Genomic DNA, 25,532 nt, shown 5'->3' on the forward strand with positions numbered 1-25,532 from the left:
ACATGTTTTTAAATTTAAATACATTTAAAAATTGAGATATTTATACCATGATAGCTATTTTGTAAGAGCTATTTATTAATGTTCTTATTGTTGTTGTTGTTGCTGTTTGCTTTTTGATTTGAATATGTGACCATCTTTAGTTTTACAAAAACCATATTTAAATATGTATATTGTAAATATTGCGTCAATATATTGCTTTATTTCTCGATAACATAATAATGAAGTCTTGAATTGCAATAGACAACATAAAGTCAATATGAAATTGAGTTTTAATTAATATTTTACTTACAGTTACATATTTATTGTTTTATGAATAGCTTTCTATCTAATTGAGTTGTTCCAATCGTGTTCAACAATTTGTTTTTGTTACTCTTCTGCATTCCGTTTATTGTTTCCTTTGCTTTATCTGTTCATAATCCTGTACCTTTTTTTATCATTGAAACATTTTAAAGAGTCTTAACTCTCAGTAAGCACGTTATTGATATGAAATTTTTATATATTTACACCGTTAGGTTAATTTTACAATAAAACTAATCACTACCAATTGAATGTTGTCTCAAGAATCATTTAGCGGATTTAATTTTAATTATTGTGCTATTAAATGAAAGATATTTCTATTTGTTCTTCTTCATAAAAAATACCCATGATATGTAATCGGCATAAATAATTTTTACATATGCATAAGATAGAAGAATTTAAAGAATTTTTTTTTTTTGATTTAGTTTGCACGGTCAATATGTATTTAAAAAATTATTGTTTTACATATATGATATTTGTTACTTTGTAGTGATGGGTCCTTGCACCCTGTGCATGATTTATACAAATTATAATCATGTACTATATTACGGAATGCTTATGTATTTTGGTATTTAGGTTGTGCATGATTCAATTAATAAATGTTGCTAATATTTTTTTTTTATTTACTTAGGCGTAAAAAGAAGTGCATCAGATACATGGAGGCGTTGAACGGAAGCGGGAGGCAGGATGACGGTAGTTGTATGGATGATATTGGCAACATGAGTCAACTGAGCGATGAGGACGAGGACGACGATGATGACGCTGATCTAGCTGGTGCCAGTGGGGGAAGCGGCGATGAGGCGGAAACCAATAAAATGGTAGATACTGAGGATACAGAAGAGTCAACAAATCAGTCAATGTCAAGTCCGGGATGCCTGAGTGGCTTGTCGAGCTTACAAAGCTCAACGACGACGAGCCTTGCCAGTCCTCTGAATATGAATATGTTAACTAGTCCGGCAACACCGCAGACGCTGGCTACAGTTAGTATGCTTTCACTTGCAGTCAATGCTGAGCAGTCGACTGCTACGAATACTCAGCAAACGAAAGGATGTGGATCGTCGAGTAGCGTTTCAACAAGTATCATAATTAACACGCCAAATACCTCAAGTGCCTCATCGTCAGCGACCTCGTCGTCGGGACTCGGAAACGGAATGGGAACCAGTATAGCACCGACGACAACATCAGCATCAGCTAATGAAAGGGCCACGATGCTTGGCACTCGTTTCAGTCATTTAGGTATGGGCTTAAGTCTGTCTACGGAAAAAATCTTTCAATCAAACGTCTATCATTTTAACACGAGCTCGTGCACGGATACCAGCATCAGCTTAAGTAAAAGCCACAGCCTCTCTACCTCTTTGGCAACGAATGGATTTAACACTTATAACGCGCCTGTTAACGCAACGACGTCAGGCAGTAAGGTAGTAACCTCAAGCTCAACATCGTTAACTCCCTTACCAACAACTTCATCGTCATTACATCGCAATCCAATTGGTGCTAATCCGCACGACATTAACAATCCTTTGAGCATCAATCAACTGACAAAGAGACGAGACGATCACAATATTGTGTTAAATGACGTGGCTAATTACGATTCTCAATCGGCAGCAGCATCGATAGCATCACTTCGCCATAGTCCGTATATGAATCCTCACGCAGCGCATCCTCATCATTCGCTATTCAACAGCAGTTTTACACAGCACTTTCAGCAGCAATTAAGTAATCATCTCGCAGCAACCAGCAACAGTACTGTCAACGGGATTGGAATCGGACTCCAAACAGCTGTACTTCCACTTCCAATTGATACCCCCACCTTGACTATAAAACGTCGCAATACATCTGATACTCCATCCACAGCATCTGGCAATGCTGCTGCGACAAGCAGTACCTCGGATACTGGAGCCATTAGCGTCTCATAGCAGTTTTGTGATTTAATTGATGTTTCAACATATAAATATCAATGTATTTCAACAAAAACAACAACAATCACCCACAATAAACGTGCAATAAGAAGCGTTATTTGCCATTTTCTCACTATTGCCATTAAAATAATATACTATTTAAATTGCGGCCATTATTAAAAAAGTGCCAAAAAACAAGAAATTACTGTCATCATAATTATGAGTATCATGTGTACCAAAATATATATATTAATCATTAATTGATTAATTCTATATTGTAGTGTACACTAGTCGTCTCCCATAACAAGGATTGCAGATATATTCCGAGTTCACGAAATAAGGTTACATCATACAAGAGCATCTCAAATTGATATTTGGATTTTGTGGTGTAATTTTATAATGTATAATACAAAATTGCCTTAGGTAAGAGTTTTCGTTATTAACAACTTACTAAAATTTGAGTTCGATAAGGTTAAAAATTTGTATGACTATCATTTTGGGAATAATTTTGATATTTTTTCGTTTCAATTGTAATAGAATTTTGCGGCATTTTACTCTACTTGTACAGCCAAGTAGATCATGAGAAAAATAATAAAATATGATATAAAGTTTTACATTTACTTAAGAATGTGTATGAATTTATAGATACACAAATGTACACAATGTAGATATGTATATTATTTATACCTTTGCGAACATACGTGATCGTATATTGTATATACTCAGTGGCAGCAGTTTGTAGGTTCATACACACACATTTATAAAGTAAAACGTACGAATTTATTGACCATTGACCTGATAGCGACTATTACAATTTAATAATTTCCATTTTTATGTCTGTAGATAAATTGGCATTGTATCATTATATGATAGGAGAATATTTACAAAAAAAAAAAAACAAAAATTGATAAAAACATAATACAAATCTAAATATATACAGATATATGTATATATATTCTAATATTATATATATATATATATATATATACAGCATATTTACATATACAGCATATTTACGACTGATTTAACTGTACAATTATGTTAAAATATGTGGATATTTAAAGTTCTTTGATCTACCTGGTGAATGGTGAATCGGTAGTCTAAAGTAAATTCTATGGTGGGTGCGTGTTTGATAGACACGATAAGCATACAAACTTTGCTGCAGATGTGTATTTCGTTTAACTTGAAGATTTGGGTTCTGGTCAGTGTTTTTGTTTAGTCTGGGAATGCACATGCCTTAAAAACATAAGTCACATTCAAATTGAAATATCGCGTTTATACTCGTTACTGCTCTTATGTACATATATGCAGCAAGAAGTCGTATCGTGAGTCTACAATTTTCACACAATAAAAGCTCATCGAATAAAAACGAACACAATAATATTTTTTAAATGTTAGTTTTAATAATATTTCTATACGCAGTTTTTAAGCAGCTAAAATGAAATTTATTTACATACATACACATATGTATATATCAAAACTCAACGCAGGTAAAGCTGCAGGCTCAGCTCGCTAGTAATTGAATAATTTTATCTCGTTTCACCAACTTTTTAATTGGGCTACTTAACACAAAATTTAAAAACTTATCTATAAATGAGGTTTTCGTCGATTTATCAAGCAAGCAACATACCTGAACAATCCGAATAAATGAGAACTTCAATTAAATTGTTAATTATTTGTTTTTATCGAATTTTCAAGTATGAATGTATTTTTTAGTACACATAAAGGCATAAATTGATGATTAATTAAATATTAAGCTTTAAAAATGTAAAAACAGTGGGCGATGAAAATAAATTCAAAATTAACTTAGATATAAAAAACAACATTATATTGTATATTGTAAATATGTATGTTATGTACATATTTTAATATTATATTTTAGAAATAACATTCATAATTATAGTCATTGCCAATCATAAGTATACGTGTATACATATGTATAAAAATAAAGACTGTTAATGAAATAGTATATATTTATAAGGGTACATACAAATGCATACACAACGTGAATACATATAAACAAACAAATGTATAATTGCATATTATTTATATTTAAAACTATTTTATAAGTGAAAAATGTATATTTTAAGAACAGATACATTCAGACATTAAAACTTACAGTGCAAGTATCTAGATTATAATATTTGCAAAACTTATCACACATTGATAATTAGTTGTGCAAATAAATTAATACATTTTCTGACAATTAAATTATGACTTTATGCGCAAAATATTTACATCATGAAAATACGTATGTTACATCGCATACTTAAACATAGTTCTAATGAAATGTAATCTAATCAAAAGTTACAATTTTAGATTTACTTCCAATGCTTCCAATTTTTCTGTGTTTTTATTTATGTCTAAGCAATTATATCTCTGACTGCAATATTTTTTGATTTATTTATTGAATTACCATTAACTTTAAGTTAAGCTAATGAAAAAAGTAACTAGTACACCATTTTACAAATACGTAAGAGGGGCTTTATATTCACATATATGGATTATAATTCGCGTAATGTCGCGTGCGACCAACTTTTCAGTGAACAACAAAAAACATATATCCTGAAACAATTTTAAAAATAAGAAAAGGTTACTCTTATTGCTCTAGATTAGTACTTTAATTAGAGCTAAAAATGGTTTTGGAATTTTCTTTCTGTTTTGTTTTCGGTTCTGATAATTTCAAAAATTAACAAATTCGTACGCAACACCAAAAAATGAACGAATTTATATATTTTATCATAAAACAGAACAAGTTTCTAAAATCAATCTTAGCTCTAAAAATATAGCTAATCGAAAGCTTTAAGAATAACCTTCACTAATTTTTAAAATTATTTTAGCTTATATTTTTTTTTGTCATTGTAAAGATCGCACGCGACATTTACCAGAGAATTACCCATATATACATGTATATATACTCTTTAATTCATGAATATTTTTAGTTTACATTTATTTGAAAATATATACGTATTTTTTGTCCGATTCTGATTTAAAAATATTTCATGACTATTAAATTGAAGAGATAAAAAAACTTACAAAAAAGAACCTGAATCAAAATACTTTATAGTAAATCCAGCAATTTGCTTTTATTTATTTGTTTATTTGTTAAAACCAAACTATTGATGCAAAGAAAAAATAAATATTTGTCACCATGTAGCCAAAAGTCATAATTTGCATATATTTAAACTATTACAATATTTAATTTTGTAACTCTTATGCACGCAAAATGAGTAAAACTACAAACAAACTTAAATTATTATATTTCTAAAAAATAATCTTAGTCAATAACAAAACTGATTGGTTAATTGTTCCATTTAATTTTAATAGGTCTAACTGTAAGTAGAGATTTATTATTAAACAGTTAAATATAACATGAACCTATCTATATGTATATGTATGTGCATTTGTAACTTTACCTATATATATATATATATATATATATATTATGTATATATATATAAGTTATAAATATTTACATATAAAATGTTATATAAAATATACTTATCATAAATAGATATTTATATTATAAAGTAAAATAAAAAATTCAACAATCACGTAACTAATTATACATAATGACCGAACAACATATTAAAAATTGAAATGAATATAAAGCACAAATTTTCAATGATTTTAAATATACAAAGGGGAGATTGATCCGACAGCCGGCACAAGACAAAAGTTTTATTGGGTGCTGACCTGACCAACTTATACAATACTTATGACTAAGGGAAATTAAACAAGAGTGCATGGCATAGAACCATTAACGGTTAACGGCCAGGTACATTGTTTAGAATAAGTTTTGATACAGTTTTAAATTCATTGGTGTGGAGAATTAAATTGCTTAAGTTTCGCTTAGAATTAAGGGTGTTCGAATTTTAGATATGTGTTGAGGAAGTTTTTTTTTAGAGTGATATTTTTATAGTAATTAGTAATTTTACAATAGTTATGGCTTAATGTTTAGGGACAAGCAGTGAAAGTAGAGATGCGTAGCAAAAACAGATTTGTTTTTAATTAATTTAATTTAATTATATTTATTTACATTTTCTTTCTTTTCCTTTCCCTTTCTTTTTCTTTTTTATTTTAGTTTAAATTATTGTTTTTAATGGTTACGGGAGCGGATGGTGTGTTTGAATTTGAATTGAAGATTTATTGCGTGTGTTATCTATAGTGAGTGTGATGCTAAGATAGCAGCTGACAGTATATTTTTTAGGGAGTTTGGTAAACATTATAATACCCTATTTCCACAGCACCCAACACCTCGGTTTTTCCGTTCAGGTCGAATGTTACGTTCGCCCCATGTAAAAACCCATAAGAAAAAAAGTCGGTTTTTCTACGTTCGCGAGCTACGTAGAAATAGCGAACGCACTTTTTGGGTAATTATGCGATATTTTGATCGATATGACAACGAAAAAGAGCTCACCACTAAACAAACAGCTGACATTTAAGTGCGCCAAGGTATGAAATTAGAAAAATAAAATTTTATTTTGCTTTTTAAAGCAAATCTTTTTTGGAGTGGAGTGGAGTCCCTGCAGTTCTGGAGGTGTCGATTGCCCTGGGTAAGTGCTTACCTCGCCGATCACTACATGGGTACTTACTAAAGTGACCCTATAGTAATCGAACGTCGAACCACCGAGTCGACTCGAGTTTGCGATTGGCCCTATATAAGTGCTTACCTCGTCGATCACTACATGGGTACTTACTAGATTAACCCTATAGTAATCGAACGTCGAACCACCTAGTTAATAAATATATGCGCATTAAAGCATAAGTACAAAATAACGGCAAGCATTGCTTTTGTTTTTGTTATTTTGTGGAAAAAGCATACACAAGATTAAAGACAAAACTTCGATTACGCTTTACATCGCTGTTTGTTTACGCGTCTTTGTTTTATTTTGTGCTACTCTTTTGCTCAAACGCAGCTGTGTTTGCTGGCTGACGAAATTTTGCAAGCATTTGAGTAGAGAAGTGCAAAGCGGATCAATCGATCAATTATTAGGTGAGTTACTTAAAAAATTATATGTAAATGCATGTATTATATGTTTAATGTGTAAAATATTAAATAAACAGATAATAAAAGTACGACAAGCAGTTAGAATAATGTATAGTTTTACAGTGGAAAACTACAATGTGGCTAAAGAAGTGGAATTGGAAATTATGACAGAAAATCTACGTTATGGAAATAATGACAGGCGTTTGCAGCCCTAAAAAAAGAAGACAATTTCTTTGGTGTTATGATCGGTGAGTATTTTAAAAGATAATTATTTAATAATCATTATCCACTTCAATCTATTAAAACTTTTTGAATCCTTTTTATTTCCAGATTCAATAACTGAGGACCAGTTGAGAAAGGCCTTGCAGCTCCAAAAAAAAAAACGATATTTTAAAACTCAAGGTGCCTTAAAGTAATAAAAGTATTATTATTAAAATAAAGAAAAAATAAAATTAAACAAAAACTGAAATTGTAATTGTAAATTTTTTTTTTAATTTATAATGGCCGACTCCTCAATGGGGTCCGATGTAAGCACTTATTTTACTGACCCTTCAATGGGGTCCCATGTAAGCACTTATTTTACCGGCCGTTCCATGGGGTCCCATGTAAGCACTTATTTTACCGGCCGTTCCATGGGGTCTAATGTAAGCACTTATTTTACTGACCCTAATATGTTGCACTATTTCACTAGTTCGTGGTAATCGAGGCGGTGGCGATTGACCCTATTTGCGGACATTTCATACAAAAACGGAAATTAAGAAACGCATGGCTAGACGCCACTTTGTAAGTAGTGAGTGGCTCCTGGTAAGCGCTTATTTCACCAGCAACGAACTAGCGCTCAGAACTGGCATCCACGAGGCTTTGTTGTTCGAGTTATGGGAGGAGAAATGTAGTGTATTTTTTGGCCAATCCACAAGGATGCCAAACTCCACCCTATTAAATTGAAAATTATCTTTAAAAAAAAATTCGCTGTTTCCAGAAATATCGCGCTCCCAAAAACACCCATGCCGTTGCTAAAAAGTAAATGTATTTATGTAAATATTACATTGCTGCCAGCAATTCTACTTACATAGGCCCAAACTTCCTACACTTTGTTAAAATCCTCATCAAAATCTTGCAATTTACTCGTGTTTACATTTAAACAGCAGAGCGGACATATTGAGAAATTTACCGTTGCCCATATTTTTCGGTTCGTGCCAATGGAAACCCCAAAACGGGACTTTGAAAAACTTAAAAAATAACTGAGTGCAGTGGAAATAGTCTATTAGTGGCAGTTGGAATTATGTGCGTCAAGATAGCTCCGTAACTTTAGCGTCACATATAAACTTTTTATTTTCGTCTTTTTACGTGATATTTAATCTTAAATTAAAAAAGTTTAAATGCAAAACAATAGAAAATTAAATTATCTTTCTATTAAATCCATGTTCGTCAAATTGCATGCAGTATTTATGCACTAAAATCGTGAATGAAAAATTGGGGTTGCAACATTTTTGCCAATATCTCGGCTTTGACGAGTTGTCTACCAAATCGGCTTATGACAAGTTATAGAGTATTGTTTTATAAATATACCCTCAAAAAATCACAAATTTATTCTAGGTTGTTTTTGAGATATTTCAGGAAAAGTACGATAACCTCAGCTCCAGCCCCATACAAAATGAGCACAAAAAATCAATGTTGCCGATTTCAGACGGTAATGTCCCGCCAGTCAGAAGCAACTGATGGTGATCTTTATTGTTCTATTACTCTTATAGCAACTTTAACAATATTTAGGCCTTAGGGATAATGTTTACAGGTACATGTTGCCTGCTGGAATTGACTTTACGTTAACATTTAGTTTAAGCTAGATAAATGTTGTCCGTTACGTTGCTAGGGTTAAGGAATAATGTTCCTAAGCAAGTTTTAGTTTTAGAGTAATTGCTGTTTCTTATAGGCTAGGTTTAGGTACAATTGGATCTTATGAAGCTACAGTTTTGATTTAAATATTGGACACGAGTATCAAATTTAGATTAGGCGTTAAGGTGGGTTTAATAAGACTTAGTAATTTATAATTAATCTAAATTTAGTGTTACAATTTTATTACTGTTATTTTTCTCTCTTTTTTATTTTTATATTTATGTACATGTTTAATAGCCTATTTCCACCTCACTCAGTTTTTCTACGTTTTTTAAAGTTCCGTTTCGGGGTTTCCATCTGCACGAACCGAAAAATATGGGCAACGGTAAATTTCTCAATATGGCCGCTCTGAAATATCAGCTGTTCAAATGTAAACACGAGTTGGCGAACATTTCAAAAATCAGCAAGCGCATTTGAAAATGGACAATTTTCTTAATTTACAAGATATTGATGAGGATTTTGACGAAATGGTTGATAAATTAACCGAGTATAGGCCATTGCCACTATTGAAGAAATCGCCATCAGTTTGGGCCTATGTAAGTAGAATTGCTGGCAGCAATGTAATATTTACATAAATATTTTTATTTTTTAGGAACGGCATGGGTGTTTTTGGGAGCGCGATGTTCCTAGAAACAACGAATCATTTTTTGAAGATAATTTTCGAATTAATTGGGAGGAATTTGGCACCCTTGTGGAGCGCCTTTGTGGATTGGCCAAAAAAGGCACTACATTTCTCCTCCCATAACTCGAACAACATAGCCTCGTGGATGCCCCTCCACGATATTGACGGCTTGCGAGTTTTTTGGCTCATCTAAAATATAAACAATTTGCTTTAAAAAGAAAAATAAAATTTTATTTTTCTAATTTCATACCTTGGCGCACTTAAATGTCAGCTGTTTGTTTAGTGGTGAGCTCTTTTTCGTTGTCATATCGATCAAAATATCGCATAATTACCCAAAAAATGCGTTCGCTATTTCTACGTAGCTCGCGAACGTAGAAAAACCGACTTTTTTTTCTTATGGGTTTTTACATGGGGCGAACGTAACATTCGGCCTGAACGTGAAAAAACCAAAGAAAACCGTGCGGTGGAAATAGGCTATAAATGTTGTCCGTTACGTTGCTAGGGATAAGAAGCAATGTTCCTAAACAATATAGTTTTAGAGTAATTGGTGCTTCTTGTAAGCTCGGTTTAGGTACAATTGGATCTTATATAGCTACAGTTTAGATTTAAGTATTGGACAGATCAGATTTAGATTAGGCATTAAAGTGTGTTTGACTAGACTTAGTAATATATAATTAATCTAAATTTAGTTTTACAAGTTTTATTATAATTTTTTTTTCTCTCTTTTTTTTATTTTTATATTTATGTACATGTTTAATATGTCTTACATTTTTAGTTCTAATAAAAATATTGCAACTCTGCCGCTAACTTTTGTCAGTGTAATTAATTCTGTGGGCAATTTGACAGTTAAATAGTATGGTAAACGAGACTGCATGTGTAGTCAGTGTTAGGGTGGGGGGATATAATTTAATTTGATTTATTTAAATTTGCGCGTTAAAGTTATCGATAGAAAGTGTGCCGAAGTTAAATGGTGTAAAGTTGTTTTATTATGTTGGTGGTATGGGAGAATAAAAGTGTGATACATTTGATTTTGGTTTATTTAATTGGCAGTTGGCACTAGTCCCTGTAACAAATATTATTTTGTGCCTGTGGTAGTCTGTTTCCACGGCAGCGTCAGTGGAAGTAAGCTATGAGGTACGCGCGTTAAAGTAATCGATAGAGAAGTTTAATATTTTTTAATTAGCGGATGTCACTGGAGCCAGTAGTAAAAATGATTTTGTGGCTGTTTTGAGTAGTGTATTTTTATTTTAAATTTATTTTATTTATTTTTAGAATTTAGTGGAATAGCCTGTTTTCACTGCAATGGTGGTGGAAAAAAGCTAAAAGATACGCTTGCAGTTCTGTGCTGTGTAGTTATCGATAGAGAAGTTTAATATTTTTTAATTGGCGGATGTCACTGGAGCCAGTAGTAAAAATGATTTTGTGGCTGTTTTGAGTAGTGTATTTTTATTTTAAATTTATTTTATTTATTTTTAGAATTTAGTGGAATAGCCTGTTTTCACTGCAATGGTAGTGGAAAAAAGCTAAAAGATACGCTTGCAGTTCTGTGCTGTGTAGTTATCGATAGAGAAGTTTAATATTTTTTAATTGGCGGATGTCACTGGAGCCTGTAGTAAAAATGATTTGTGGCTGTTTTGTGTAGTGTATTTTTATTTTAAATTTATTTTATTTATTTTTAGAATTTAGTGGAATAGCCTGTTTTCACTGCAATGACAGTGAAAAAAGCTAAAAGATACGCTTGCAGTTCTGTGCTGTGTAGTTATCGATAAGAATTGGAGGTTGGCACATGGAGCAAAATTGATGAAAAATTAGTGTTGTGTAAATACTGCTCTTTTAGGTGAACATGTTCACTTGTTCTTTTTTTTCAAAAGAGTCAACTCACTCATATTGCTCACTTGCTCACTGTTCATTGCTCAGTTGCTCATAGCTCAGATGTTCAGTTGCTCACTGGTTGTTCAGTGCATTACCAATCCAATAAGCACTGCATCTCAACGACTTTTCAAAAATAGATTATGTTACATATTTAATTTTCAAACTAACCGATATCTCTGCATTTTAATTTGTCGCATTACTTTTGCTTCCTTCATTGGGCATTTAAAAATAGTTAAATGAAATCCTTCTGTACTTATTGAATGGGAACAAAATGCGCGAAGAAGAGTAACTAAGCACAAATGAGCAAGGGAGCAAGTGAACAAGTGAGCAAAAATGAGCAAGTGAACACAAATGAGCAAGTGAGCAAAAATGAGCAAGTGAACAAAAAAGAACAAAAAGGAAGGAACATGTTCGCTCGCTCAGTTGAGTGAACAACTCTTTTTTGTTCACTCACTCATGAGCAACCCAACACTATGAAAAATGTAATCAAAGGCACAGAGTAAGTAGGTTGTTACGGACTGGTTGTCTTCCCTGGGGCCGCGCCGGCTGGCTCATCGGTACTCAGGTGGAGTTCCATCCCTGGCCCGCAGTCCGCACAATCGATAATTTCACCGATATTAACAGCTGTTTATAAGAGAAGAAACGCATCACTAACAGAAAAACAAAACAGCTGCCGCGCAATTGAAAATTGCGCAAAAACAAAAGGAAATCCAAAACAAACTATTGACGACGGTAAGTACGAAGAAAATAACAATAATATACAACTCACTGATCCATTTGTGTTTGAATAGGGCCACAGCTGGACCCCGGCGTACCCACCCTGCCTGAGATGGCCACATCGGCGCCATCTACCTTGCGTTGGCCACCATCAGTGGCCGCTCCTCATCCGGCGTAGTGCTGTGGAGTTCCCCTCCCCTCCATGCTGAGAAACTTACACAACCATGTTCATCGTAATTACTATTGTATAATTCATGAGTCTTTCTTAATAACTAACATTTAATTAATTTATTTTTATTTACAGATATTCGAATTTCATTACCGCTACACGGAACAGGATTCGAAACAAAATCAGCCAACAAAACAAAGAAGAACAACAAAGAAATAACAACGGAGTAGGGACGATTTATATATGGTATGTAAGATCAAGGAAAATATGTGCATTTATGTTTTAATATGTACGCATATTTGGGTGTATGTATGTATATAAATGTATTTATGTTTGACTCGCTTAAATGTCTACCTTGACCTGCCTAAGAACTCTTAAGGTTTGGTGAAGGGGCGATAGGCGATACTTTAATGCATATATGTGTATATCTTTATAAATGTGCATATATCTATTCCTCCGCAGATGCGAATGTTGATCTGAATGATTTCTTGTCCAACACCTACTCTGTCGTTTTACAGCAAAACATTGATCTACTTTAATTTAAATTTGTACTCTACTTTAATTAGCTTTCATATTTCGAACTTTAATTTACTTTACTTTATTTCACTTTGCAGTTTATAATTCTTTCATTTTGTTATTTTTCTACTCTTTTCATTTATATCTTCTAACAGTTTATGCTCGATGACAACTCGAGCTCGATCGAGCAATCGTCGCCACCGGTAATGCGGGTATAGGGGCGTGTCGCACTAGAGACCAGAACGAGCACGGGCCTGGCACTGACTCACCAGTTGAATCTCTGCTCCCGGCTCGGCGTTGGCGGTGTCGTCTGCCGCTCGCTGTCCCACGCCGTTGGCGTTACTCCCGTCGTCAAAGCCCGTGTGCCTTCTCCCGGCGACGGTTGCCTGCGGTTATCCAGCGGTTATTGTGGCTGCTGGTGTTGCTCGCCGTTGCTCCGGCTGTTGTTGCTGTTGCTCTGGTTGTAGCTGCCGCTGCTCTCTGCTGGAGTTGACGTTGTTGTTGTTGCCGCCGCCGCTGTTAAATCCTCGTGTCTGGCGATCTTCTTCTTGTTTGCAACGTTATTGTTGTTATTATTAATGTTGTTGGCAATGAGTGCAGCTGCAATAGAGCCACGCGATGCTGCAAGTCGTTGCTGCTTCTGTTGTTGTTGTTTTTGTTGGTTGTGCAATAAAATGCTTAGGCAACTGACCAACGTCAATTTATCAACTGCACTTCTTGGATTAGTAGTTTTTTTTACTGCCGCTTCGTCTGCTGGCAATTTGCACTTGTTGATTTACTCTGCCACGATTTCACAATCTGTTTCCTGCACGTAACCAAACTCTCGTCTCACCACTTCATCAGAATTCAACTCCCGAACAGCCGTTTTTCTATTTCTTTGATGGACCGACACCAACCTCGATCAAGAATCAACCTCGTGACACAACTCCCACGAGAAAAGACAGGCAAGATCGTTCAGCACGATCTTCCGGCCGACCGTCTCCAACCTCGATCCAAAATCAACTCCTCGACTCAGAAAAATCCACGTTGTAACCTCCCGTGAAAAAAGTTGACATTCCTTTTTGAACTCCTATTTAACAGGAGGAGCAATTTTCAAATTTCCCCCCCTGGAGTTGCCATTTCCTATCTCCGATATATCGCCTCGGGATATATCGATAACCCCCCCTAACATTGCTGGCACAAACGATATCCAAAACGTAACAAGGTGAGATTCTCAACCTCGTTTAATTGTTAATATTGTAATTTATTAGTTAATTTTATCTGTTTTTTCCTTTTTTGTTTTGCAAGAAGTGAGCAGTGTGAGTGCGAGTGAGGCAGTGGCTGGGCCGCGTGCGGCGCGTAGCGAGTGCTGACGCAGGGCAAGAGGTAGGAAACGAGAATTTTTAATAAGTTAATACGCGTTTTTAAATCTATTTATGAATGGACAGGCACATGGGCCCATTGGTTAGGCGACTCGGGGGTCCGAAGAGCATGCAACGAGCGCAGGCTCAGGGTAAGTCGAATTCATTTTTGAGTTAATTAAATTGATGATGTAAAGATTACTATTATTATTGTATTATGTCGTTTTTATTTGTTCATTGAGTTCTTTATTTTGCAGATGGTGTGTTCGAAGTTCGAACAGTTGACCCGAGGAGGAGTTAGGTAAGTACAAGTGTATTATTGTATTGTATAGCAAGCTATTTAATCTATTTATTCGTTTTGCAGATTATATGCTGTATAACGACTAGGGTTGTCGAAAATTTTTAAAAATATCGTATCGATGATATTTTTTTTATCAAATAATATGATAATAATATTTCTAAATATCACCAAAAAATATCGATATATTTGATATTTTTGATTTTTTTTAATAAAAATGTTTTTTCCTGGATAATAAAAAGAATACAAGTTTTATAAACTTACATATTTTAATTATATTTTTAATCAACATGTCTTATATGTATCTAAATTGAACATCAAGCCCAATTGGCAGAATTTAAAGATTTTAAAAACACTCTTTGTTTTATGTGTATGTCCGTCATTCGGCTCCTAGCATCGCTTATTGCGCAAGTGGGACGACAAATTCGATGAATTACCGCTGGTTTTAATTGTTTTCTCACAATGAATGCACTTCGCGGTGCCGCCTGTTATATTTGTGTAATTTGATTTAACATTCATTTTTATCTTTATTCTTCTGTCGAATTTCAATTATTAATTTAAGTTTAAATTGAAAGTTTCAATCGACGCTTTGAATTTTGAGTGACCAAGGAAAAAATATCAAAAAAATATCAAAAAAAATATCGTGATTTCGATATTTGGGCAAAAAAATATCACGATATAAATATATCATTTTTAGAAAAAAATATCGATATATTGATATTTTGATATATTATCAACAATCGTTATTAACGAGACAATGATTGGACTGCACTGTCACATACGCAAGGTATGTAGTAGAATTTTTTGTTTATGTTTAAACATGTTTTAATTGCAGTGTCGCAGTGATTTGGAAATTTTATAAATTGAAGTTTAGATATTAATATTAATATTGTATTGTGTTCTTTGTTTATTCATTGTGTTCTTTTATTTGCACGTGGTATGTTGGAGCGGTGGGCCAGAGGAGGCGTAGGGTAAGTACGAGAGTATTGTAGTTATATGGCAAGTTAGTTAATGTATTTATTTATTCGTTTTGCAGATATCATGTTGAGTAAACGAGCAGTGAGTGGACAAAACGCTGGACAAAACGCTATAATAATTGGCGACCGGCGTGTGGGCTTGTCAATGCAACTGATTGAAAGCACTTGTAAATTATTTAAGTAAATAAATGAGAAGAATGACTAGAAATTGATAAATTGTGACCACTCAGGGAACGAGGGAGCGTGCAGTAAGTGCAGACACAGGGTAAGTGAATGAGTTTTTTTTTTAGCCTTTTAATTATTAATTTTAAATACATTAGATGTTAATATATTGTTCTTATGTTTTGCAGGTAGTCGAAACAGCGGTTCTGTAAAGGCGTAGGGAATTGGTTTTTTGCTTTCAGGTGTAAGTGCAGTATGCAGTAGCAATTCTGTACGGGATCCAAGCAGACACACCACACACCACTCACCACCCGCCCCAGCCCAGCACTGAAGGATATTCAAAATATAGGCTATGTTTAGTTTGTTGAAAGGGGCACAGTTGCGGTTAGGTTTATGAATATTAGCGACTGGTTTGTTTCTATTTATAATATTGTTAGTGGATGTATTAAACATTAAAGTCTATGTCATTGGCACGAGTAGTATTATTGTTTAATTTGTGGGGCTGCCGTGTTTTTCACGTATAAGTGTCATGAGAACAGTATAAACAGTCTTTTATAATTTGTTCACCTTTTCCTCCAGAAGCGTCGATATCTCGACCGATCTTTGGAGGGCCAGAAGTAGTTCGCCGTTTGAGACTTCGTATGGCTGCTTGCTGCTTTGTTGCTGTGGGGATCTCCTTTGGGTCTGCTCATCTGCCAGTTGACGTCGATGCTGATACTGCTGATGCTGCTGTAGTTCAAAGGGCTGTTGAGTTTTATTGGCTGGTAGTATCTTCACGTTACTGATTGTGTTTTTTTGCAGGTGGTGCTGAACTGGCTGCTGATGCCTGTTGAGCCGTCCAGGTGCAGGAGACAGGGGCGCGGTCTCGAGCACAGGGCTGCGGAGAACCTGACTGTACGATGGCCTGTCGTTGGCTGCTGGAGCCGACGCAGTAGCTTGCATCGAACTTGTTGGCTGACCCCCTGGGGCTGGAGGCGAAGGCATCTTGTGTTGGCGCGCTGCCTGTTGGTGCTGCTGTGTGTACTGATGTTGGTTATGGAGGTTGTGCGTTTTGGCGTGGTGCATCTGACGGGAGATGAGCAATTTGTTCCTGGTGTCCTTGTACGATGGGCAGCCTTTGTAGCTGCTGATGTGGTTGCCCTTACAGTTAGCACACTTGGAGGCTTCGTCTCTTCTCTTCTGGCATGTGGTAGTAGTTTTTGGTATGACCAAAAGCTTGCCATCGGTGGCATTGAGCAGGATCATTTGGCTTTGCCTGCCTTTCAACTTTTACAAGCTGGAGACCCAGATCTTGAAGCTGCAGGATCTTTAAGTGGGACCCATCTGATTTGGGCTCGATTTCAACTTCAAACAAGTTATATGGCTGATTTGTGAACTTGTTCAGTCAGTGTTTGGGAATCTCTTCTTGCTTGCATTATAGATTTTGCTACTTCGCTTTTAAATGCTGGTGTTTTTATTAACTCAAACAGGCTAATTGGGTCATCGCTGGAGACAAGTTCGACGCGTTTGCGCTTGGATGGTGTCTGTTTGCTGTTTGCGGGCCGGCGTTGCTTCTGCTGTCTAAGAGCCAGTCCTCAATCAAAGGGATGACTTAAGTTGGTAGTTTGGGTTCCGTCACTTGCATGTTTGCAATGGTATGCATTAAGCTGCGCTTCGTAGGGTTGTTGGGTTGTGTTGGTGTATGTGCTGGTAATGGCGCGAGACTTGGCGTCTGTTTTTGTAGTTGTGGATTGGAAGTGGCTGCGTGATGGTTGTTTTTGTTATTATCTAGCTTAATGTTGCCAACGGAGTTGTCGACTGGAGCCGCCATGTTGGTTAGTTTTTGTTGTTGCTTTTCTGTGTTGGCTGTCTGGTTGGTTGTATTTGTATGTTGCGGAGGAGTTGGCAATATTGGCCATGTTGGTTATGTTTTGTTGCTGGACTGATTGAGCGTTGGCGTCAGGTTGTTGTTGGTGTTGAATGAGTATGCCTTTAATGATGGCACTTGTCAATTTGGGTGCGAGATTTTCCGGTGTTTGACCCTGGTTTCTGGAGGATTTCGTCGTCAGAGCTGGGCACATCCATGTCAGGATAGGAGTGGATCAGCGGGCGGGAGTCATATAAAGAGACTACACTCACGTTGGACGACATTAGGTCAAGGTTCACTGTATTGAGGGAGTTTTTCACTTTTGAAGACACTGCTTTTTTTAAATTTTATTTGGTGAAACTGAGCATTTCTCCTTTTTTTTTTTTTGATGGTAATGTCCCGCCAGTCAGAATCAACTGATGGTGATCTTTATTGTTCTATTACTCTTATAGCAACTTTAACAATTTGTTAGCCTTAGGGATAATGTTTACAGGTACATGTTGCCTGCTGGAATTGACTTTACGTTGCTAGGGTTAAGGAACAATGTTCCTAAACAAATATAGTTTTAGAGTAATTGCTGCTTCTTATAAGCTAGGTTTAGGTACAATTGGATCTTATAAAGCTACAGTTTTTTTTCCAGACGCTAATGTCCCGCCAGTCAGCAATGACTGATGGTGATCTTTATTGTACTCTTACTCTTATCGCAATTTTTACAATATTTGGCCTTACGGATATTGTTTACAGGTACATGTTGCCTGAGGGGATTGGCTTAACTTTTATATTAATTTAAGCTAGATAAATGGTATCCGTTCAATTACTTAAGGTTTAGGAACAAATGTTCCTAAGCGATTGTAGTTTTTCAGTCATGAGTATTGGCTGTTTCTTTTAAGCTAGGTTTAGGTACAATTGGTTCTTAGGAAAATACAGTTTTAGTTAAAGTATTGATCATATGTTACAGTTTTAGCTTTAGCGTGGGTTTAATTTAGATTATTTTAGTGATACATTAGAACTTATATTTATTGTTTTAATTTTATTACAAATTTTTGTTTTTTTGTGCATGTTGCAACTCTGCCGCTATCAGTAAATTGGTAACGCTAAAATTAACGTTAGGTAATAGCCTATTTCCACTGCACCCAAAACCTCGTTGTTGTTGTCTTCATCTCCAAGACTTTCGTCGCGGCAAAACAAAATTGTCGTGCGTTAGCTGCTTGTCAGTGAGGCAACTGCACGTTGCAAAACTTCATATGCATACACATACTAATATAGGCGAGCATGTATGTAGATACATACACGCATATGCTCATCGCTCCGCATTTGATTTGCGACTGAACTCAACGCTGCGCGCTGCGTTAGAAGTTCTAACGTAGAAGTTCTAACTTAGAACTTCGAATGAGCCGAAGAGGCTCTGGTGTTCGAACTTCGAACGCAGCGCACGACCCGACTGGGGTCGCCATAATTCAGTTTTTAATGATACAAAAATTTGTATGGTATGAAGCATCTATGTATTGTATGGTTAGTGATAATACGCTTATACAATTTTTATGTTACATAAAATTTAAAGAAATGTTTTTTGTTTTTAGCTCGTTCCCTTAGTGGTAACGCTAAGTGGAGATGCCAATTAAATGGTAACGCTAAATAAATGGCAACGCTTCGTATACTAGAATATACTGGAGTGAACATGGAATTATTTAGTTACCAATTCTGGTCACACTACGTTTGGAAAAGGTAAACAATGCAACGCTTATACAAATTTTCAATTATAAAAATTAAAATAAATGTTTTTTACAGCTCTTTCTCATCATGGCGATGAGCTGTCTCTTGCAGCTGTCGCGCTCGTCTCATCCAGGGTCTGCACCGAATTGGAGCGTCGTCTGTGTTGAGTGTACAATGCGAGCATGTTGCACTTACCCGTTGGTGGTTATGTGAAGCAGCGAGTCGTCTGCCCCCAGGGCAGTGTTGCCATTTTAGCTTAGCTATTTTGAAACTGCAAAAGCTATAAGATTTTGTGAAATGCTATTAGCTAGAAATCTAGCATTTTTTTCAAAGCTTCGGCTACTTTTGGCACTTTTTAAAAAGTTCCGATAGCTCTTTTACCGATAGGATGTATTTTGAGGTTTACTCACAAAAATTTGCATTATAGTGTGATTCTGTTTATAGTTCATGTGCGAACTTAGTTCGTTCACTCATTAGCTAAATACAAATTGTGAAATTGTAAAAACTGTGAAGCAGTGCTGCTAGTGTAGCAATTTAGTTGCTTTAGTTAATTTGCAACTTTTAAACTTAAAAAGGCTATTAGCTACAAATTTAGCAACTTTTTATTTCTCTTTTGGCAATTTGAGCTATTTTACTTAAATCCTTTTTATTATGTATTCCTTTTGTCATTCACTGCAAAAATTGCGATTAACAGTTTGCAATGAAATCGGGGCTTGTATTTATTTAACCATGTGGTTCGATTATATGAGCTACTTGAGTTCACTGTAATATTTGTTAATCCTGTTTTTTTTTTTAATTTCAAGATTTTATTCTTAAATGAATTAAAAATGTACAAACTTGATGAATAATGTTATTTAAAATATTTAGCAATTTTGTTAGCTATTTTTTGTATAATTAATTTTTTGTATAAATTTTAGCAATTTTTTTTCTGAAATCCAGCAATTTTTGCTCCAGAGATTCTGGCAACACTGCCCCAGGGTTTGTTGCTGCGTGTAGTGGTGTGTGTGCATTTGCATCTTGGGTGTAAGCTGTATTTATTAACGTTATCGTTCTATGAAAGTGGGCTGAGCACTGCGCCACATGTGCTTCGTAGGGGCAGTGTAATAGCGTCAGTTTTGTGTGTGGTTTGTAATGGAGGCGTTCAATTGTTGAGTGAAATTTTAATTTGTCTGCTTTTTATTCCAGAGTAAATAGCGAAGTTAATTGCCGATGGCCTTTTTCTTTCAAACGGGAAGTGTGATTCTCCACCTGTAGCCAAGATGTCAGACCATCTAATTACGGGCGGGCAATAAGTAGGCGCAATTACAATGATATCGTTTTTATTGTTATTCGCAGGCACGGTTGCCATTTTTGGTACAAATGTACCAAAACTGGTACATTTTTTATGCGTTGGTACATTGGATCACTTTTTTTCATATCGACTAGCTCTGGAAAATATCGCATACAGTCGATTTGCGATGTTTCGTGTCAGCCAAATTTCTAAGCGAAGAAGAACTTTCCATAGTACCTCTAAGAAAACCTTTGAAAATTTATACAATGGTGATCCTGATGATATAATATCCAGACGTAACCAACTAGTTGCAGAGTTGCAACTCCGACTTTCTTTTAAGCAGGGAAAAGAAATAAGATATTCGTAAATTTTGGACAGACATTGAAAGTAAAAAACGGCGTTGACGAACCGCTGTTCAGGAGCTTAATAAAATCCATAAACAATTTGATGTCGTTGCCACACAGCTCTGCTGCAGCAGAGCGAAAGTTTTTTGAAATTTCGTTAATGAAAACTAAATTACCAAATAAATTAGAATTTAAGACACTAAATAACTTAATGTTTTATATTGCAAGAAATTGATTGATTGTAAATACGTTCACTATGTTTGGTCTACAAAAGACTGTTCATTATTAAAAATTAACTAAGTTTAAAATTTGATTTATTATTATTCAAGTAAAAGTTGTGTTTTTGTTTTCTTTATGTATAATTGATTAAATAAAAGTTCTGTTTTTGTGTGTAAATATTATACTAAAAAAATGAAATATGAAATAATAAAAAATAATTTAAAAAACGTTAACAAAATATACTATTAAAAAATACCAAAAAAAAAATTGTGGTACATTTTTTCTAAAATTGGTACATTTTTTCAAAATTTTGGTACACTAAATTTTTTTTGGAATGGCAACCGTGTTCGCAGATAGCAGGGCAATCGGAGCTGGCTGGAGAAACGTTTCGTTGATTGGCTGGAGTGCTGAGTGTTGGACATCTTTTTTTTTTTTTTTTGGTATGCACCACGGTAGGAAAATCTTTTGAAAGATCCCTTCTACTCCAGTAGAAGGGTATGTGGGATTCTTACGCACTAAAAACCTCCGCCTGCTCCTCTGTCCTTTGTGTCGGCTCACCGGGACGTGTCAATAATGGTAGTACTTCGGTGAGCAGGATAAGTGCTCCTATGCACTCCTTCTATTGCAACGCTGTTTGCGGTTCCTCGGTTGTCTTTAGTCGCCTTTTACGACAAGCTGACTGGGCTGGGGTGGTATTCTTTCCCGCCGACCTCACGGGCATCAGGCGCATTTTTATTGTCTGCCTTCTCGGTTTGTCATCTCGTCGGCACGGACTCGTCTCATTATCTTAATAATAGTGGCCGCCTTCCAGGAGTCTGTATCCGCCATCATAGTCTTAATCAGTTCCCTCGGTCTCATTTGGGAGCCCGTCATTCTAGTCAGTTTCTATCGCTCGTCTGAGAATCTGTGGCACTTGCAGAGTACGTGTTCTGCAGTCTCCACCTCGTCCTCGCAGTACACGCATTGGGGGGTATCGACGTGTTTGAACCTCGCTAGATATGCACGGAAGCAGCCGTGTTTCGTAAGAAACTGTACTAGGTGGTAGTCCAGTTCCTTATGCTTACATCTAATCCAGGCTGCGACGTCCGGGATTAGATGTTGTGTCCAGCGTCCCTTTTGTGAATCTTGCCATCTGGTCTGCCAGTCCACCAACAGTCGTTCATTGGCGCTAGTTCTACTGACCCCTTCGCGCATTGCCGCCGGAGCCTTGATCTCCAAATCGATGGGCGGAATGCAAGCGAGTACAAGTGCCGCATCTTCGGATATGGTCCTGAACCCTCTGATGAGTCTTAGGGCCATTGTTCGGTATACTGCTCGTGCCTCTTTGAGATAGGATGTTCTCTCCGTTACGCTCTTCCAGATTGGAGCTGCGTATAACAGTGTCGCCTTCGCTACTGATATCAGTAGTCTCCTCGCCGGCATCTTGGGACCACCCGTATTCGGCATTAGCCTAGCCAGAACCGTGGTTGCCATAGCCGCTTTCCTGCTGGCATATTTCATATGCTCGCTAAAGCTAAGCCTATGGTCGATTAGGACTCCCAGGTATTTTAATGAGTTTGCCGACTCCAAGTGGACCCCGTCTACTGTTATCTGCAGCTTCTCAACCGCTTTCCTACTGCTTAGCAGTACCACCTCCATCTTTTGTGCTGCAATTTTGAGGCCTACGCTCTTAAGCCATCCTGTAGCTGCCCTTATGGTGTCATTACAGCTTGTTTGCAATTCAGGGAGCGTTTTTGCAACTGCAGTGATTGCCACGTCGTCTGCGAAGCAGTGTAGCTTTGTGTCTCTTGGTTTTGTTATTTTAATTATTCCATTGTACATTATGTTCCACAGGATCGGGGCAAGGACCGACCCTTGAGGAACGCCTGCTGTAACTTCGTAGCTTTTGGGACCGTCTTCCGTATCGTACCAAAGTACCCGGTCTCTAAAATAACTACCGATCACCGCCTTTAGATACTCAGGGATAGCGATCTTAGTCATGCCACTGAGTATGCTGGCCCATGTTGCTGTATTGAAGGCATTTTTAACGTCAGCGCAGTACTTTTTGGCCCCTCCCAGCCATCTTTCCCCCGCTAACGCCTTTGAGGCTATCTCACGGACCTCTTCCAGTGCATCAAGTGTACTCCTCCCTCTCCGGAAGCCGTATTGCTGATGCGCCAGCCCGCGTGCTCCCTCTGTGTACGTTTCCAAGCGGCAGTACAGGATGCGTTCAAAAAGCTTCCCCACTATGTCCAGTAAGCACAGTGGGCGATATCCGCCAGCAGTATTGGTCGAGGCTCCTTTCCCTTTCGGGATGAGTACTAGTCTTTGGTTCTTCCAGCGTGTAGGGAACATTCCCTCAGGAATGCATTGTTGGAATGTATTGCAAAAGATCTCGGGCTTGGCCTCAGCTATGGCTTTAATCACCCCTCCTGGTATTCCGTCCAGTCCAGGGGCCTTGGAGGGCTTGATCCTCTTAGCGGCCGAGACTACTTTCTCCGGTGTTATCCTCATGACCTGCTCACCAGTCGTTATCTGTGCTGGTTGCCAGAGGGTGGTCTGCATCGGGAATAGCTCCTCGACAATTCTGGCCATAATTTCTGGCCCTAATTGTCCTTTCCCTCCTGTTGCTTTGATCCTTTTATAGACTATCTTGTACGCCATTCCCCACGGGTCCTCGTCTATGCTTGTGAGTAATTCCTTAAACGCTCCTGCCTTAGCTTTTGCTATTTCTTTTTGTAGTGCAGCTCGGGCTAGTTTGTACTGCTCGATCAGCTGTGGATGGTTGTCGTGCCCTCTCGCCCGCTGCGCCCTTCTTCTCGCTGAGTGGCATTCTGTCCTCATATTTCCCAGAGTGTCACACCACCAGTATACCGGGGGTTTATTCTTGCGGCTGTTTTTCCTTCGCGGCATTGTTGCATCGCATGTTTTTTCCAGTAGCAAGTTCAGATTCGCCACCATAGTCTCCGCTTGGCCTACTGGATTCTCCAGATCGTCAATAATGTATTTAAGCATTGCATTATCAATTCTTTTCGTGTCCCAAGCACGACCCATTTGCCTCCTCAGCAGTCTATTCGTCCCACTCGTTAATTGAACCTTAAAGATAATTAGCGCATGGTCACTCAGCGTGACGTCGTCCAGGACCTCCCATTTGGCATTCGCTGCTATAGATCTGCTAACAAAGGTAACGTCGATATATGATGAGCCTCTGTCATTGTCAAAAGTCGGCTTGAGTCCGTCGTTCAACAAAACCAGGTCCAGCATGTACATCGCGTCCACTAGTGCTCTACCTCTACGGTTTTATGCTCTGCTACCCCACTCTAACGCCCAGGCATTGAAGTCACCCGCTATTACGTCAGGGCCACGGCCTCTTGCGTGTTCCACCAGCGCCTCTAACATCCCCTCAAATTGTTGCAGGCTGTCACTAGGAGGGGCATAGCAGCTGTAGAAGTGTACTCCTTTAACTTTGCCATAGGCAAAACCGCGTAGGGGGGGGTTTTGTCTTTCTTGCACTTGAAATCCCGCGCAGCACTTTATTGTCGACTTGCCTGTCTCGTCGAATATTGTTTCTACGTCAGCGTTCCCTCCACTTGGAATGTAGGGTTCGCTCAGTAGGAACAAGTCAATTTTCCGTTCCACTGCTGTCTGTTGTAAGAGGCTCTGGGTGGCCCCGCAGTGGTTAACATTAAGCAACATTAATGTATTCCTGTGCTGTTTGCTAGCTCCTGCTTGTTGTTTGGCCTTCCTATAAGTTGGACATCCAGAACTGCCCGTAGCGTGGTTTCTGTCCATATCCTCCTTACATATTAAGCAGGAAGGCTTCTCTACGCATCCTTTTGCTTTGTGTCTTCTGCCTCCACATCTTAGACAGCAGTCTGATCGGTCAGCATTCTTACAGTTGCTGGCTTGGTGCCCGTACCCTAGGCATCTGTAACATCTCTTCGGTTGTACATCCTGAGTAATGCGGCACCGTGACCATCCCACCGTTAGTGTCCCTTTTTTGAGCACCATGATAGCATCACTGGCATCTAGCATAACGGTTGCTGTCTGTGTTCCATCTCTCATCATTCCAAGGCTTTGCACTTCCGGTCTCCCGATTCCCCTAAATTGGGTCATCATGCTTTGAGCAAGATCTTCAGCATTCGTTGCCTCGTCCATTCCAGTGCACTTCAGGGCCGTTCTTTGTGATCCTGAGCGCACGGTGGCAATATTGCTGAGGGAGTTCTCGATCGCTTCTTTGATGTTCCGGTCTCCAGTGTTTTTTCCCTCCATTTCTAATATTAATTCTCCTTTTTGAGTCCTCCTGATTTTGCGGACGAGCTTACCCACCTCTTTCAGGCTCGGATCCTCCTTAATTTTTCGAAGGATGTCCACGACAGACATCTCTCCTGTCTTTTTTAGTATAAGTGC

The 25,532-nt window shown here is 37.2% G+C and overlaps 1 protein-coding gene and 2 long non-coding RNA genes across 18 annotated transcripts in view; all 3 read left to right on the forward strand.

The window, feature by feature from the left end:
• Nucleotides 1-3,587, forward strand: part of LOC117573248 (protein pangolin, isoforms A/H/I/S) — a 41,479-nt gene extending 37,892 nt beyond the window's left edge. For 7 of the 11 annotated variants that reach the window (XM_034256311.2, XM_034256312.2, XM_052008363.1 and 4 more), the window contains one exon: nt 929-3,587. In XM_034256311.2, coding sequence (XP_034112202.1) covers nt 929-2,213 — 1,285 coding nt within the window. In that variant the 3' untranslated portion in view covers nt 2,214-3,587. The remainder of the gene's footprint in view (nt 1-928) is intronic. The other 4 variants (XR_004572691.2, XR_007955642.1, XR_004572689.2 and 1 more) reach the window with 2 other exon arrangements.
• A 2,739-nt stretch (nt 3,588-6,326) lies between these two features.
• On the forward strand, nt 6,327-10,740 carry LOC127566340 (uncharacterized). Of its 2 annotated transcripts, none has more exons than XR_007955640.1 (3): nt 6,327-7,191; nt 7,263-7,433; nt 7,516-10,740. It is a non-coding gene; the product is annotated as an uncharacterized LOC127566340 (long non-coding RNA). The 2 variants fall into 2 exon arrangements; XR_007955641.1 differs by having other exon boundaries at nt 7,309-7,433.
• A 1,326-nt stretch (nt 10,741-12,066) lies between these two features.
• Nucleotides 12,067-16,266, forward strand: LOC117573135 (uncharacterized). Of its 5 annotated transcripts, none has more exons than XR_007955639.1 (11): nt 12,078-12,304; nt 12,364-12,522; nt 12,594-12,704; nt 13,130-14,178; nt 14,262-14,339; nt 14,402-14,466; nt 14,572-14,615; nt 14,679-15,399; nt 15,448-15,583; nt 15,649-15,854; nt 15,940-16,259. It is a non-coding gene; the product is annotated as an uncharacterized LOC117573135 (long non-coding RNA). The 5 variants fall into 5 exon arrangements; XR_004572642.2 differs by having other exon boundaries at nt 12,084-12,304; nt 14,055-14,178; nt 15,940-16,257; XR_004572641.2 differs by having other exon boundaries at nt 12,067-12,304; nt 12,364-12,534; nt 12,594-14,178; nt 15,940-16,266.
• Nucleotides 16,267-25,532: the final 9,266 nt, after the last annotated feature.

Source organism: Drosophila albomicans, unplaced genomic scaffold (genome assembly GCF_009650485.2).
Source record: "Drosophila albomicans strain 15112-1751.03 unplaced genomic scaffold, ASM965048v2 ctg37_pilon, whole genome shotgun sequence".
Taxonomy (NCBI): domain Eukaryota; kingdom Metazoa; phylum Arthropoda; class Insecta; order Diptera; family Drosophilidae; genus Drosophila; species Drosophila albomicans.